Source organism: Phyllobates terribilis, unplaced genomic scaffold (assembly GCF_046119375.1).
Source record: "Phyllobates terribilis strain yellow unplaced genomic scaffold, ASM4611937v1 Scaffold_4__5_contigs__length_816908805, whole genome shotgun sequence".
Taxonomy (NCBI): Eukaryota; Metazoa; Chordata; class Amphibia; order Anura; family Dendrobatidae; genus Phyllobates; species Phyllobates terribilis.
The window spans coordinates 583,141,613-583,159,340 of NW_027362764.1; the positions used below are offsets into that span (position 1 = coordinate 583,141,613).

At 49.0% G+C, this 17,728-nt stretch overlaps 1 protein-coding gene across 2 annotated transcripts in view; it reads left to right on the forward strand.

Moving 5' to 3' along the window:
* Positions 1 to 17,728, forward strand: part of RBBP8 (RB binding protein 8, endonuclease) — a 100,207-nt gene that overhangs the window by 37,140 nt on the left and 45,339 nt on the right. For both annotated transcript variants that reach the window (XM_073679155.1, XM_073679156.1), the window contains exons 9-11: positions 1,093 to 1,193; positions 11,946 to 12,043; positions 13,918 to 14,692. In XM_073679155.1, coding sequence (XP_073535256.1) covers positions 1,093 to 1,193; positions 11,946 to 12,043; positions 13,918 to 14,692 — 974 coding nt within the window. The remainder of the gene's footprint in view (positions 1 to 1,092; positions 1,194 to 11,945; positions 12,044 to 13,917; positions 14,693 to 17,728) is intronic.

Sequence of the window (17,728 nt, forward strand, 5' to 3'; positions counted from 1 at the left end):
GCGTGGCTGAACACCTCGGTGCACCATTCCACCTACTTATCTGACATGCCGCCGCCTTATTCTCTGTTAATTAGCAATGCTGGCTTCCCAGAGGCGGCGCTGTCAGAAGATTATCCCTTACCTAGGAACAATGTGTGCATGCCAGAGGTTTGTCACTCTTTCCTCTCTGCTGACATTACTTGCTACACAGTGTGCTGGAGCAATCAAACACATCATTCTCTCCTCGCTGCTGACATCGCTCGGCCATAGCTTTGTAGACAAAGGAAAAGGTGATGGGTGCACTCTTCCTGCACACACTGTAGCAGGTGATGAGTGTGTGCACACAACTGATGTTTATCTGTGCTATCATCAGACAGAGCTGGCTCTGGGAAAACAAGTGCTGTCAATCCGCATAGAAGAAGGTAGTGGCTTGCTAAATAAGTTGGTGGAACAGTTCAATGAGCAATTTTTGGTGGGTGGAGAAGAAACACATTTGAAAACTAACAGAACAGTTTTTATTGTTGCTCCATCTCCTACAGGGCCATGCACTCTGACTGTGCACTAAGTGTAAGTAGAGTATTAATGGAAAACTTCATTAGATTCATGCCACCCAAACCACGGGCAGCATTAATCAGACATTGGCTGCGTGATTGCAGAGTAATGCTGCAGCATTTTAGAGTAAACTTACTCGGAAGAGGCTGCTTGGGTCTCTGCCTCCACTGCTGGATCTGGTGGGCTTTTCCCCTTGCCCCTTTAGCTTACGGACTCTCCCTATTGGTGTACATAGGGAAGGACCTGTCAGTCAAAAGAATCAGGGTGGGGAGAATCCCGTCAGGGACTAGTCAGCGGAGGCACATAATCCCTGGCCAGCTTTTCCAAGTTTGTTTATTCTGAAATGCCGTAGCTTAATATGATTTAACACTTTACAGAATTGCATTAGGAAGGGTTTAATCATTTCCATTGTAATTCAGGTTTTGGGATTGCACATAATAAATAATGCGTTTTATAGAGTTATTTTTCACTTCTGAATTATTTTTATGTTATATGGTATACGATATAAAAGCTATTTTTTATTGTTAATTTACAAAATATCTTTAATTTGTGTTTCAACAGCAAAGCAGGAAGTGGGTGATTTTAATGCTGAGAAACCAATTTTTAATTTAGCGGCTGTGGTAGCTGAAACCATTGGCCTTGAAGCTCATATAGAAGAATCTGTAAGTCATTGGTACATATGTGTACCAAAATGCTTCCTTACTCTGCGATGTATTAATTAGACCATGTTAAAAGATAACCAACTTGAATGATTAAAAAAAATATATAAGTATATACTGTCAATATTGAAAAATAATAAAAGCAACACCTCCAGGTGATTCAGCACACACAGGCATCGCTTCAGGTCTTTGTTTAGATACAGCTTGCACATGACAAATATGGTCAACATCTGCCACAGTGGTCAAGTGCACTACTACTGGGATCATGGCTCCCATCTCTGAGCATTATGCCAGTGGCATGGAATGTGACCATGGGCCAACTCAATAGATACATAAAAGCCATCAACCCTGCAGGAGGGTCAGCCCTGGATCTCTTGGGGAGAAAATAGATGAGAAGAATTGGTTTTGGTTTTGTTTTGTTTTTTTTACAATATTGGAGGCAGTTTTTTAAAATATTTCTATTTATTGGATATTCCCTTTAAGGTGGCCATACACCTTTGTTGGCTGTCAACCATTATTCCTTCCAAACCTCCTTTACACATTGTACATTTGGCTTGCGGAGATTGCGTGTGTTTGGGGGGTTTAGGAATAATGCCATATGAGGAAAATAAGCCTCTGGAAGACTACCCTAACAGAAACTTATTTCCCGTGAAAATAAAAGATTAAGCTAGTAATGCAACAATGCCCAATATTTCTTTCTGCTTGCATATGCTGTTGAGTGAAAGTCAGGACTCCATGAAAATAGTGGATACAGATGGCTGGGTTTTGTTTTTTCCATTTTTTAAATGTAATAATTATCATCAATGTCTCCTTAAGTAGCATGCTTCTGACTCCATATCAATATCATGTAGTTACATACAAAAGAATGAACAACAACTAGAGAATCATATCCATAAACTAAATACTGTATATACAGCCTCATACACAACACCCAATCATACTGGTCCCCATGCCCCTCACACCCGCTCCCGATATGTCATTAAGCAACACTGTGATGAAAGCCGGCCGGTGGGTGCAGCTCTCTGGCGCCCCCTTACCTCTCAGGTCAGTCAAGGTACTGCACCTAGAGAAAGTAGTGCCAGGACGCTGCAACCAGCGCAGGGAACACGGTAGTGTGTTATCCCTTCAACGTCACTAAACCGTAACGTCACTACACAGCACAACTCGCTAGCGCCCTCTTAGCCTCAGGTCAGTCAAGGAACTGCACCTAGGATAAGCGGTCGCCAGGGAGACTGTCCTGTAACCTACTGGGTATCGGGGCCCTCTGTAGTGAGGGCGGTATATATATCTTCCTTGGCCGCGCCAGGAATATATATATCTGAACCTCCGACCGTCACTACCAGCCTTCCCCAATCCCCAGTTGGTATGCTGCCACCAGTCCCTATTTTAGATATACGCCCAGTCCGTGAATGGGCCTATATCGGGTCAGGAACCAACCCTGGGTAGCGTTTTGGCTTGAGCCGAGCTCACACGGACGTGCGTTCGTTATGCAGAATAAAAGGCAGGCCCACAATTACTTGAGGTAATTGATTATAATAATACACTAGATACACGATATACAACTAAATATACACAGGTATAAGGTCAGGCTAAACTATACAACAATGGAATACAACACACAGAATCACCACAGCATATCAGTTACCGGTTTCTTGATTTTCTTGTGACGCAGGGAGAGGATTCTGCGATCGCAGGCACGGTTCTTTGTTACAGGCTGAGGCCTACCACCGCATGGTCAAACTGCTCCTCCCCTTGGTGGCCTCAGCTGGTGCTCAGATGTTCAGCACACCACTCTTGGGTCAAGACTGACTTGTCTCTTGTCTGTCCTGCTATCTTACCTGCCCTGTCCCGCCCACTGCTGGTGAGGTCAGCTGGCTCAGTCTCCACCCTCAGGTCTAACTTCGATCAGAAGCCCAAATTCTATGGAACCCAATAACTTCTTCTGGGATGGTCTCATGATACCCCCAGGGGTTCCCATGGATTCGGGCCGCCGTAACCGACCTTTTGATATCAATTATGATACCATACGGTCCTCAGGAATGGCTCCGCGCTATATCTTGGCTTCCAGAGCACGTACAAACGTCTACCGCGGAGGCTTGTGTGCGCAATGGCTCCGGGACGCCGTGATATTTTTTTATTGGCCCATCCCACGCAACATGCGTGTACTATTCATGTTTCTATATCTTATGCCTCCATGCTTGTGACAGACAAAGAAACTAGTCCTATGGGACAAATGGTCAGGTACAGATAGACGAAGCACCCCCCCCTGCTGGCTGTGTTTCCTCTCGAAGTCTTTGAAGCTCCTAGCATTCAAGTGTTAAGTAGGCTTCTTATCTTACAGGAGCCTGGATGGGGGGAAACTATCTAGTTGACGTTTTAACAGAAGGTCCCAAGGGTGGGGGCTGCTGAAGTGTGGCCATCCCTGGATATGATTTATCATTACCAAGATGGCGGCTACAGGTTCATCACACCTCCCCCTATACGAGGGCGCGAGGGGGTAGCACATTCCTGTGTTCCCCCGTGCGTCCTTCTGCACCCTCCCCTTGCCGGGATAACCCGTCAGCGTTACCGTGGTCACGGCCTCTTCTGTGGCGAATGGAGAAGTGGTACTGCTGGAGAGCGAGGCTCCAGCGTAGCAACCTGCCATTCGACCCAGAGACCGTGTGTAACCAGCTGAGGGGGTTGTGGTCCGTCTCCACGGTGAAATGGCTCCCGTACAAGTAGGGCTGCAGACGCTGCAGGGCCCATACAATTGCCAGGCATTCTTTTTCCACCGTGGAGTAAGCCACCTCCCGGGGCAGTAGCTTCCTGCTCAGGTACAAGACAGGATGTTCCTGGCCTGTCGTGTTGACCTGACTTAGCACAGCACCGAGGCCAAAGTCACTGGCGTCGGTCTGTACCACAAACGGCCGGTCGAAGTCGGCAGCTTGCAGTACAGGGGAGCTACTTAGGGCGGCCTTGAGTGCCCCGAAAGCTGTCTCGCAGGCGACTGTCCAGTCGACTGCGACGGGCAGCTTCTTCTTGGTGAGGTCCGTCAGGGGCTTGGCCAGGGTGCTATAGTGTGGGACGAACCTCCTATAGTACCCGGCGGTCCCCAAGAAGGACATCACCTGCTTTTTGGTCCTAGGAGTGGGCCAGGATGCGATGGCATCCACTTTCCCCGGTTCTGGCTTCAGAACCCCCCCGCCTACCCGGTGACCCAGGTAGAGGACCTCACTCATGCCCAGCTGGCACTTTTCCGGCTTGATGGTCAAGCCTGCCCGGTGGATCCGACCGAGCACCTGCCGCAGGTGCTCTAGGTGATCCTCCCAAGTGGGACTGAAGACTGCAATATCGTCCAAGTACGCAGCCGCGTACCCTTCAAGTCCCTCAAGCAGCGTATTGACCATCCGCTGAAAAGTGGCAGGGGCATTCTTCATGCCGAATGGCATCACTGTGGACTCGTACAGTCCAAAAGGGGTGATAAAGGCAGAGCGTTCCCTTGCCGCGGGGGTCAGAGGAATCTGCCAGTACCCCCGGCTCAGATCCATGATGGTCAGGTACTTAGCCCCGGCCATCCGATCGAGCAGGTCATCGATGCGTGGTATGGGGAACGCATCGGTGGCCGTTACAGCGTTGAGCCCCCGGTAGTCCACGCAGAACCGTGTAGTTCGGTCCTTCTTTGGTACGAGGACTACAGGCGAGGCCCACGCGCTGCTGGATGCCTGGATCACCCCCAGCTTCAGCATCTCGTCTATCTCTTGGCGCATGTTTCCCTGCACCTCGAAAGAGACCCGATATGCTGAACGCCGGATCGGCGGGTGATCGCCAGTGTCCACGTCGTGGACAGCCATCTCAGTCCTTCCGGGCAGGCTGCTGAACAGCCCCCGGAAGGGGTGCAGGGTGGTCCCCAGCTGGGACCGTTGGTCCTCCGTGAGCTGGTGGCCAACCCCCACATCCTCGATGGACCCACCCGCCTTGGCTTGGGTGAGCAGATCCAGGAGGGTTTCTACCTCTCCTTCCTCGGGAAGGTTGCACACTGGGTGGGCAGTCGCTTCCCGCTCATGATGAGCCTTCATCATGTTCACGTGGAAGGCCTTCCTCCTTCCACGGGCGTGATCCAGGGTGACCAGATAGGTGACGGCATTGAGTTTCTGGTGCACGAAGTAGGGACCTTCCCAGGCTGCCTGAAGCTTGTTCTGTGGTACGGGGACCAGTACCCACACCTTTTGACCCACCTGGTAGGTCCTCTCACAAGCATTCTGGTCGTACCACCGCTTCTGGTCGGCCTGGGCCTGGGCCATATTGTCCTGCACCAGCTTTGCCAAGGCCATCATCCTGTCCCGGTGGCGCACGACATACTCGATGACCGACACCTCGGGGGTGGCCAAATCCCCTTCCCATGCTTCCTTCACCAGAGCCAGGGGGCCCCGTACCCGTCGCCCGTACAGGAGCTCAAAGGGGGAGAACCCCGTTGAGGCCTGCGGAACCTCCCGGTAAGCAAATAGGAGGTGTGGGAGGTAACGCTCCCAGTCTCTCCCGTGGGAGTCGACCAACATCTTAAGCATCTGCTTTAAGGTGCCATTGAACCGCTCACACAGGCCATTAGTCTGTGGGTGATACGGGCTGGCCACCAGATGTTGCACCTGCATTTGCTTACAGAGGGACTCCATCAGCCGCGACATGAACTGGGTCCCTCGGTCGGTGAGCATTTCTTGGGGGAAACCCACTCTGGAGAAGATCTCCAGTAAGGCGGTAGCCACCTTGTCGGCCCGAATGGACGACAAAGCTACCGCTTCCGGGTACCGGGTGGCATAGTCCACTACCGTGAGTATGAAGCATTTCCCGGAGTGGCTGGGAGTGGACAGAGGTCCAATAAGATCCACAGCAACCCTCGAGAAAGGCTCTTCGATGATTGGCAGAGTTACCAGTGGGGCTTTGGGGCGCGGCCCCGCCTTCCCCACCCTCTGACAGGTGTCACACGAACGGCAGTAGGCACCCACCGCGGCTCCCATCCCAGGCCAGTAGAAATGCTGAGCTATCCTGGCCTTGGTTTTAGCGATCCCTAGGTGTCCGGCCATCGGAATCTCGTGTGCGATCCGCAACAATTCCGCCCTGAACGGATAGGGTACCACTAACTGTCGGTCCCTGGGCCACGCCTCCGGTGAACCCTGCTGGACCGTTACCCGGTACAGCCGTCCCTGGTCCCAGACCACCCGCTCGCAGTCTGACTCCATGGGAGGCTGTGCCGCCTGTTCCTTGAGAGCTTTCAGGCTGTCGTCTGCTTCCAACGCAGCCTGAAATTCCTGACTTGATGTGGCCAGAATCGACGAAACTGCCACATCCTCTGTCAGCCCCTCCGGGCATGTCACCTGGCCGCTGTCTGACCCGGCAGACACTTGGTCAGAAGTGGGGAAGCCGTCGGACCTCTGCAAGGCTCCTTGGGCTCCGGCGCTCCCACTCCTGGTGACAGCGGCTATGACCGCTGTGACCGTGGGTAGTGCCTGCTTCCCCTCTGTTTCTGACCAAGCCGCCCGATCAGGCAGGCTTCCTAGGCCTTTGGACATCTCGGATGTGGGGAACTCCTGCCCTGGGGTCTTACCTGGCGGCTCCTCTCTTGGGACACCCCCACCTCCCATGGCCTGTTCCTCCCCCTGCAGTGGGCCTATACTCAGCAGCCTGGATACCCCTGGGAGCCCTACACTGCCGGTAGCTGCCCCCCTCTCCATCCCTGAGCTTCCCTCTACAGAATCCTGCCCGCCCCCTCCCTCACCGGAGGACAAGAGGTCACGGCACGCCGGCTGAGCACCTCTGCGGGCATCCCCACACTCCCCACCTGCTTTCACTAACCCTGTTTGTGTTGTGTCTGTGCAGGTGTTACCCTCAGGTTTCACTCCCTCCTCCTCAGCAGGACACACACTACATACAACATGGTTGGCATTAGCAGCAGACAAATCAATACACTCTTGGGGGGCCGAACTTGGGGGTTCAGAGGGTACATACTGCGATACTAGACGCCCCAAGTCGGTCCCTAATAAAACATTTGCGGGAATATTTGGCGTTACTCCCACCTCCCGCATCCCCCTTCCGGCACCCCAGTCCAAATACACCATGGCAACGGGAAGTGCCGGCTCCACGCCTCCAACCCCGGAGACGGAAAGAGTCTTTCCTGGTATCAAGTCCTGGGGGGACACCACCTCAGGCCGTACCAGTGTTCGTTCAGCGCCCGTGTCCCGCAGTCCCATGACCGCAGAACGGCCTATGGTGACGGGTTGGATGTTGTCCAGGGACCTACCACCACCCCCTCCCACACACAAAACATTGGGCGCTCTCTGGGACTGGGATGGGGTCTTTTGGCGCTGGGGACACTCAGCCCTAAAGTGTCCTGGTTTGTTGCATAGATGACAACGTCTTACGTCTGGTCCTTGCCTGGAGAGGGCAACAGGGGGATACACCCCTTGTGTTCTAGGGGCCGGGGAAACAGGGGCATGACTGGGCTTACCCCCTCTCCAGGTGCTGCTGGCAGACTTCTTCAGCTCAGGCGCCCTGTTATTGGCATACTCGTCTGCCAGGGCGGCTGTAGCAGAAGCCCCTGTTGGTTTTCGGTCACGGAGGAACTGTCGGAGGTCCTCTGGGCAGTTCCACAAGAACTGCTCCGTGACGAACAGTTCCTGGACCTCCTGGCGGGTAGTAAGCGCTAGACCCGAGGTCCAGTGCTCTGCGGCTCTCAACAGCGCCCGCATATGATCGGTCCAGGTGTCCTTGGGGCCACGCAGCAGGCTCCGGAACTTCTGGCGGTACGACTCGGGAGTGAGGTTGTACTGCCGGATCAGGGCCCGCTTGATGCAGTCGTAGTTCTGTACCTCCCCGGCAGGTAAGTCCCCCAAGGCATCCAGGGACTTACCCCTCAAACGGGGGGTCAGGTATCTGGCCCACTGATCCCGGGCCAGATGGTGCTGAAGACAGGTCCGTTCAAATGCCACCAGAAAGGAGTCCAGGTCCCCATCCTTCTCCAGTAGAGGGAAGTCCTCAGCTCGGACTTTGGACGACTTGGTCTCCTGATGGGTTGGTTGCTCTAGCGGAAGCCCCCGCTGGGCCAGGTCCAGTTGGTGCTGGCGCTCCGCAGCTCGCTCTGCACGCTCTGCAGCTTCACGCTCCGCAGCCTCCCGGCGCTCTGCAGCCCGCTCTGCACGCTCCGCAGCCTCCCGGCGCTCCGCAGCTTCGCGCTCCTCCTCCGCTGCCTTCTCTGATGCTGCCAGGAGGGTTTTGTAGACGGCATCGCCATGAGACTGGAGACTTGCCATAGCCGCTTGTAAAAGGGCTTGTGATCTGGACAGGCTGGGCTGGGTAGGTGGTGGGCAGCCCACTGCGGGACCGTATACTGGGGACTGGCTCCCTGAGGTGCCCGGGCTGGACTCCTCCTCGCCATGAGTAACAATGTCCTCCCCTCCTGCCACACGGACCGTAGCATTAGCCTCCTGCAGGGTCTTGCTCCTGGTGCCGTCTGCCATCTTGGTAACCGACACCGCTGCAACCCTGAGTTTGCACACACCTTGTTATACTTTTAGCCTGACCGTCTAATGTTGGGCTGACCTTAAGACTCCAGCAGTGGAAGTTACCACTGGCAGTCTTTAGTGCCTGGGAGTAGGGGTCCCACAACACTATTATTCTGCAATCCCACCGCTCTGCCACCAATGTGATGAAAGCCGGCCGGTGGGTGCAGCTCTCTGGCGCCCCCTTACCTCTCAGGTCAGTCAAGGTACTGCACCTAGAGAAAGTAGTGCCAGGACGCTGCAACCAGCGCAGGGAACACGGTAGTGTGTTATCCCTTCAACGTCACTAAACCGTAACGTCACTACACAGCACAACTCGCTAGCGCCCTCTTAGCCTCAGGTCAGTCAAGGAACTGCACCTAGGATAAGCGGTCGCCAGGGAGACTGTCCTGTAACCTACTGGGTATCGGGGCCCTCTGTAGTGAGGGCGGTATATATATCTTCCTTGGCCGCGCCAGGAATATATATATCTGAACCTCCGACCGTCACTACCAGCCTTCCCCAATCCCCAGTTGGTATGCTGCCACCAGTCCCTATTTTAGATATACGCCCAGTCCGTGAATGGGCCTATATCGGGTCAGGAACCAACCCTGGGTAGCGTTTTGGCTTGAGCCGAGCTCACACGGACGTGCGTTCGTTATGCAGAATAAAAGGCAGGCCCACAATTACTTGAGGTAATTGATTATAATAATACACTAGATACACGATATACAACTAAATATACACAGGTATAAGGTCAGGCTAAACTATACAACAATGGAATACAACACACAGAATCACCACAGCATATCAGTTACCGGTTTCTTGATTTTCTTGTGACGCAGGGAGAGGATTCTGCGATCGCAGGCACGGTTCTTTGTTACAGGCTGAGGCCTACCACCGCATGGTCAAACTGCTCCTCCCCTTGGTGGCCTCAGCTGGTGCTCAGATGTTCAGCACACCACTCTTGGGTCAAGACTGACTTGTCTCTTGTCTGTCCTGCTATCTTACCTGCCCTGTCCCGCCCACTGCTGGTGAGGTCAGCTGGCTCAGTCTCCACCCTCAGGTCTAACTTCGATCAGAAGCCCAAATTCTATGGAACCCAATAACTTCTTCTGGGATGGTCTCATGATACCCCCAGGGGTTCCCATGGATTCGGGCCGCCGTAACCGACCTTTTGATATCAATTATGATACCATACGGTCCTCAGGAATGGCTCCGCGCTATATCTTGGCTTCCAGAGCACGTACAAACGTCTACCGCGGAGGCTTGTGTGCGCAATGGCTCCGGGACGCCGTGATATTTTTTTATTGGCCCATCCCACGCAACATGCGTGTACTATTCATGTTTCTATATCTTATGCCTCCATGCTTGTGACAGACAAAGAAACTAGTCCTATGGGACAAATGGTCAGGTACAGATAGACGAAGCACCCCCCCCTGCTGGCTGTGTTTCCTCTCGAAGTCTTTGAAGCTCCTAGCATTCAAGTGTTAAGTAGGCTTCTTATCTTACAGGAGCCTGGATGGGGGGAAACTATCTAGTTGACGTTTTAACAGAAGGTCCCAAGGGTGGGGGCTGCTGAAGTGTGGCCATCCCTGGATATGATTTATCATTACCAAGATGGCGGCTACAGGTTCATCACAAACACCTTATACAGACATAGGATAGAACGAAATATGCGGAGAGCTCTGCTGGTAATCTCGGGCATTATCAGCTATTGCTAACCACTGTCCCCATACTTTATCAACTTTGTAACCACACCTCCTGTTCATATATTTATATAGTGGAATTTATTTATTGACTAATTGCAGCCAGTGGAGCATACAGGGGACTTCCATGGATTTCCATGCCATTCCTAGAACTGAAAAACAAAAAGCTAAAAAAAGTTTGTGGTCGGACCCATCAATAAGCTCATCTATAATAACCAGCAGGCACACTTTAGGGGACAACACCCCAGGGAATTCAAGAAAAAACAGAAGTAGCTCATACCAGGATAGAAAACGTTTAGGACTGGACCAAATTGGGTACAGAAAGGAACCCACTGCCACTTGACAATGAAAACACAAATTATTCAGAACCATCCCAACCTTTCTGGAATATAATAAATTCTATTTAGAAATTTTGTCTGGATCAAACAGTCCGTAGCACTCATGACTAAGGAATAGAATGCATCTTCCACCTCTCCCTATTCCTTCAATGTCAAATCCAATGTATCCGCTACCCATTTCACATTAGCCTCATCATAAGGCTTGACCACAGATGGATGGAAAAGAGAATATGCTTGTGTGAGGGGTTTAGGTAAATCAGAGGTCCCTAAGAGCCCCTCCAATTTTGAAAAGCCTAAGACACTTGTGCTACGCCAAACTGCACTCACTGCCCAATGGAGTTGTATGTATAGGAACATAGCGTTATCAGGAACCCCTTATCTAGAATGGAAATCCTCAAAGGTAAGCAGTTCAGAAGTATCTGAGAAAATATGACACCATACCTCACCCAGAGGACCACATCAAGCAGAGAATAAATGTGGAAGGTGAGGATTAAACCAGAGTGGCACCCTAGGCAACACTAGTGGTGCATCCAAGCCCCTTAACAGGGATTAGAGCTGATGAGTCTGCATTCTATCTATAGAGTAGGTTTGTTAACCCTTCATAAGAACCCATCAATGCTCCTGCTAGTGCAGTGATGGCGTAGCTCGTGTCAATATCTGTCCACCAATGCTAAGCAGCCAGGAAGTAAAAGAATAAGCTAGGAGCTGCCAAGCCTCCATGATGTTAAGCGCTTGCAAACTAGATAAGCTGATTCTAGGGGACCCCCCCTTGCCTGTAGAAGGTCTAAATCAAACTTTCTAAGGGCAAGATCTCTCCTTATTCCTCTCGTAATAATAACTGGGGAGGAATGAAATAAATATATGAATTTGGGCAAATATATCATTTTAAAGCAATTTATGCACCCAATGAGGGTTAGAGGGATAAATGTTTAGAGCAATAGGTTGCTCTACCTTTTGAGAAATAATAACCCCCAAATACTCAGCCAGTGTTTTTCTAAGGTGTATGGATACATATAGACTGCTACTGTGCATTAATTTAATTTGCTTTTTATAGCCTTTATTATAAAAAGCAGGGATTATATCTCTGGCAAAGCCAAGCTGTGGCAGAGAACATCCCCCTACAAAGTGCAATTTACCATGTTTTATACAGAAATAAAATAATCACTATTTCCTGTTTTGCTTGTGCTTTTCTTGAAGCAATCGCAGAGAGTGCTAAGCAGTCCACGGACCAATGCGGGCACTGTGCAGGCACTTAACAAGCAGGAGGAGCTGTCTCCAAGACACAGTGAACTGGAGTAAGTCCTGTCTCTTGATATTTTGCTAACCCAGTAATCTGCTACTAATTTGTTTTCTCATCTCTGCAGCTATTCTCTTTGGCAGTGATTTCTTCTTTGCTGTTATTGGAAGCTAGCACAATTTCTTAAGGCCTCCATACACCTTATGTTTATGTTGGCTGAACCCGCTGATATTGTATGTGGTGCCAACTAACTGATGGTAGGCAAAGGTGTTGTTTGTGCATGTTCGATTTTTGGACTGCCAATTACATTGTTCACGCAGAAAGAAACCACCTGCCGACATGTCAGCTGGCAGCTTTCTCATAGAGCACACAGAAGTGCTCAACCGAACGAGCGCTCTCATGTATGGGAATGTCACTGAGATGGCTGTCGGCCGATTGCATCATTTGGCCAGCAGTCATTTAATGTGTATGGCCTGCTTTATTTTCTGTTGTGTTTGGAAAAGTGATATATGGTTGTGTAGTTTTGCAGTTCATGCACTTACATGGCTGAGAACTGCGTTGATGTGCATCCTGTGTGATAGCTGAAATGTTTCCACGTGCCTTACTATGTGTAGTGTTGCTCTCGCTGTTTCCTTCTGTGGGAGTTATGGAAACAGCTGAGCAGTGCTGGATATAGGTGCAGGTCTACAGGGTACTCAGGGTTTCATCTTGTGTGATATGTCAGGTAGTGCTCACCGTAGAATAAATGTAGTATTACATAACTACCCATTAAATAAATGGAAGCCATGTAATACATACTAACACCAAGTTGGCTAAACATTGAGCTGTGCCTCTGGCTCTTTGGGAGGCAGGGGGAGATGTGCATGTGGTAGACAACCTTTTTGACATCCATGTGTCTTAATACTTCATACGGACATTGATTATGCCATTAGGACAGCCTGTGTAATCTACACAGACAATTGGACTGATAAGGAAAATAATCAGTACATACACTATAATCTATGATTTGTCAAAGTGTTATATTACTTGTCATGCTTTTGTTAATTTCAGCTAAAGAAGCCATTTAGGCCTGCAGATCCCCGTGTAAGCTAATGTTCTCTAGATATTATGCACAGAAACCAGGGGTCTTAACATATTTTGAGGCAAACGGTCCTTGAAAACTAAAGATTGTTTATAGTTTGCTTATGAATTGTGATGTGCAATATTCTTTGATTAAAAACTTTTAAATTGTTAAAATTTACTGTTACAATTTTTTAAAAGTTTTTAATCACATGTCAACCACAATGTATTTTATAGAAATCATTTAATGTTTGTATCCTTTGGAGTGACCTGTTGTATTCCGGTAATATGACATCTGAGGCCGTTGCTCTACGCACCTTTATTTGAATACAATATCTATTTATACCTGCACTGTTTCTCTGGATGAACACTGTGGTTTGTCCTGATGAAGAAGTGTGGCACTTCGAAACGCGTTGACAAACCGCATTCTTGGATGTCTGACTCCTTTTCCATCATCATTCACCGGCAGTGCAGATTTAACCCATTTCACTCCATTCCCTTTCTATATCTTGTCTTTTATACCTTTTTAATTGTAACTGCTATTCTAAATTTCTTTTTTTATTCAAATAACCTATGAAGACCAGATCTGTGCTAGCACAGTTTTTACAGTTTTCCATTTCAGGATGCTTTTTGATATATTAAAAAAAAAAAAAAACACACTCTTGGTTTCAGAATTTTGATGCTATTTGTTTTGCACTCTTTATATTTTTTTTTCCCCAAACTTAAATTTTTTAAAAGTCATAATATAAAACTGGATTCCCAAATGTTTTCATTGTGGCGTCAGTGTATTGTGTGTGAGTTTCTGTATGTATTACTATGCATTAATGCGGTTACAATGCAATTTGGGCTAATTTTTTTTCTTCTTTGGCACAGATTCACTGAGAATATGCACAGTAATCTGCATGAATTGGAGTGGGACTCGCAGCAGATTTCACCTGTGTTTGGGATGGCCACTTCCAAAATGGAGTCCGCTTGCAAAACAGATAATAGCACTTCTCTCCTACCTAGTGGGCTCAGCCTAAAATCCTCATATTCTAACAAACCTGCCGTCCATGTATTGTGCAAGGCAGAAGACTCTTCCCTGGTGACTACACGCTGCCACAGGACAGAAACGGACTCTGTAATTAGCTCAGGCTGCAAACAATCCTCAGCCAGGAAACCGAACGACTCTGTAATCACTGGAGTAAGCACCAATGATGCTTTTCTGAGCAAAGATCATGTGGACCGTGAGGTCTATAAGCCAAACAGATCTAGCAAACGGAGAAAGGTAGAAAGTGAAGGCAACGCAAACTGTGAAATTACATCTGTTAATAAAGAGAATGATTTTCCCATAAAAAATGGCACGAGAGATCTTTCCTTCGACAAGCCCTTGGATCTGTCAGATAGGTTTTCTGGATTGTGCCCACAGGAGAAAGGGCAAGAAAATCCTAGAAGCAAGGTGAAGCAAGCTACCATACAGGAAACCTTAAAATGTGGTCCCAGAAGTAACTCCTCTACGGGACATCATTTTCAGGGGAGTTATTTACAACCTAATGACGAAACTTCCCATCAAACAGGAGACCGTAAAAAAGCAAGAAAAGGAGAGTGTGCTGAGCTCCAGGAACAGGATGATGTTGAGGATGACAGCCAGCTGTTTGAGGACACAGAGGTATTTTTTTTTTTCTTTTTCATGTTGTGTAGCCTATGATGGTTATAGGCTGGTATAGCCAAAATACAGTTTTCAATGACTTTGGAGCAGTCATTATAAAATCATATAATCAAAATGGCTACAGGTGAATATTTATATGGATTCAATCATTGTTCAGTCTTTCTTTGACTGACTGCTGATTGATCAGAGTCTAAGGGTATGTTCAGGTTTTTAGATGCAGTTTTTAGATTCATAGCCAAGAGTAGATTAAAAACGAAAAGTAGACTTTCATTTTATGTGTGTCCTCCATTTATCATCTACCCCTGGCTTTGGCTTCAAAAACTACATAAAATGTGTGTGGGCCCTCTGCCTAACTACAGCTTCAGCTTTTAGTCCCAAATAAAGGCCATCCCTGGTGGCCTTATTCAGTCTTCCGTGATTCTTCATATGCGCTAAAAAAAACAGTTTAACAGTTTGAGTTTCATGAGTGTTTTGGATCCGATATTCTTCAGTGTTTGGTCATTTTGTTTTTACCATCAGTGTTGCATCAGTGATTTTCACTTATGAAAAAAATAAATTAAAGGGAACCTGTCATGTGAAAAAAACCTTTTATTAATCTGCAGGTTAATAGCGTTCTGAAGCCGTGTAGCTCACAACTCCGTAGGCTGAGCTCCATAGAAGACAGAGATTTTCACAATATACTGCAATACTGTGGTATTGCAATATATACAGTAGTATGTGAATAAACAATTTCAAGTTGAAGTCCCCTAAAGGGACTTAAAAATAAAAAAATGTTTCTTTATTTTTTACAAAATTATAGAAACACGGCAGTACCTAATATGTGTAAAGAAAACCTGTCATTTTAAATTGCGCTATTAACCTGTTTGATATGGGGTTAATCTGCAAGTTAATAGCGCTCTGACACGTGCAGCACCTACACGGAAAGCCCCGCTGCCTGGAGGAAATTAGTGGTGCTGGTACGGTTTCAGTCACCATTCTGTGAATAGTGAGCGTGGCTGTAACCGCATCCCCGGCACTAACTGACAGCCAGCCAGTGCTGGGGACGCGGTTACAGCTGCTGCTCTATACACTGAGCGGTCACTGAAACCGTGCCATCGTATGACTGGAAGCCAAAACGCTGCCAGGGGGAATAAAGTTAATTTCTCTATCGGTTCATTAGGGGACACACAAAACCATGGGTGTATGCTGCTGCCACCAGGAGGCTGACGCTGTACAAAAAAAATTAGCTCCTCCCCAGCAGTGTACACCCAACAACTGGCACGGCGTTAATCAGTTTTAGCTTATTGTCAGTAGGATGCAGACACGGGTCTGGACCCAGGCCATTTTCTAATTAGGTTTGTTTTTAATTAATCATTTCCCTTTTTCTTTCATGTATGGCTTGTGAGGGCAACAGAGTGGAGCTGTGTCACTCTTATCACCTCACATAGAGAACGAGAGCACAGTGTGGAGTGTGTCACTACTGTATCCTCTCTGGTCTACAAGGCAGGACCCTAACCCCCTAACACAGCAAAAGTGTTTTGGGGCTTCCCGGCTGATTGTCCTTACCATCAGCTAGGGGGGCTCAAAAAAAAAAAAAAAAAAAGACGAATGCCCTAACTTCCCCTTCCATGATATTATTTTTCTAGGACATAATGTGTCCACCCATTTGGAAGTGTCTCAAATTCGTTTCTGCCATTCTGGTTCCCTCCTCCATAGACTAGCCTCTGCGCTGTCCTGGTTCTCTTTGGCAGCCACACTTTGAAATTTAGCTCCTGGCTTTGGCCTGGGCCCTCTCCTGTGGCCAGGCCATGCCCCCTCAGCACTGCCAATCACACGCGCCGACTCTCTCGCACCGCTTTCAGCCTATCAGCGCGCTCCTTTCATTTAGACATACGGTATCTCTGCACTTGCTTTCTGATGCCGTCTTTTCCTCTCCTCCTTTCTAGCACCATCTTCTAGTCACCAGCTTGTCCACAACCACTGCAGGCTCTTCGGCTCCCTCAAGCTTAGCTGCTCACCGCTTGGAACCACTGAGCCACCAGTTTCTCCAAGGCCACAGGATCTAGGGCCTGAATAAGCTCTGCCACCAGGGGACAGCTCTCTATCCGCAGCAATTCTCACTCTCTTAAACATTTCTCTATGTCTAACTCCCGGGAGTCTCGCTCCCATCCTCTGGCTAGGTCCTGCACTTTGCCTGCTTTTCCTGTAACAGGAAGTTTCCCTCTGGTCAGACCTCTTCCCTCTGCCCAGATTGCAGTCCACCCACCATGCTATATCCCCAACATACCCCCACTGCCCGCAATGAGAGCACGCCCTCTCTCTGAGTGGACCACAGCTCTCTCCAAATCAGTCGCCAACCTAACCAAAGTGTCCCAGACCTTGGTCTCGGTCATAGAATGACTGCCCAATCCTGCTGCCTCCACAGGGGGTCCTGTCCGCTTCCCTGGGTGTCCCGGACCCTCCGGTTTCCCAAACCCACCAGTTCTCCATCGCCTTCAACGTTTTCCAGGATAGCATCCCTCTCTTACTCTCCGTCCTCCGGCGGTTCCGGAGTCAGACTCCCGTTCTCAGTCAGATTCCGATCTGGACTCCGAACAAATCTAAAAAGTACGGGACATGGTGGATAGTCTAATTCTGGCTGTTAATCAGGCCCTTACCCTCTGAGCAGACCTTATCCTTCAGGAAGACTAAGTGCCTTCCCCAGGCTTTTGCCAATCACTAAGAATTCCACAGAATCTTTACCAAGAAATGGGAGCACCCAGAAAAGCGCTTTCGGAGAAGAAAACGCTAGGAGGTTTTGTATCCATTTGCGTCCAAAATGCTACATAAACGGGGAGAGTCTCCCTCAGTGGACAACCAACCATCCCCTGGTCTCCTGGCTCTCCAACAACACTATCCTTCCCCTTTCCGATGGGGCGCTGAAGGATCCCTCTGACAGGCACACAAAGACTCTCTTTGCCCGTTTTTTGCCACAACGTGGGTGTCCAAGTCGGTTTTGGCCTGGGCAAAGCTCCTTCTCCAAGGTATTTTGTCAGGTACTCCCACTATCGAATTAAC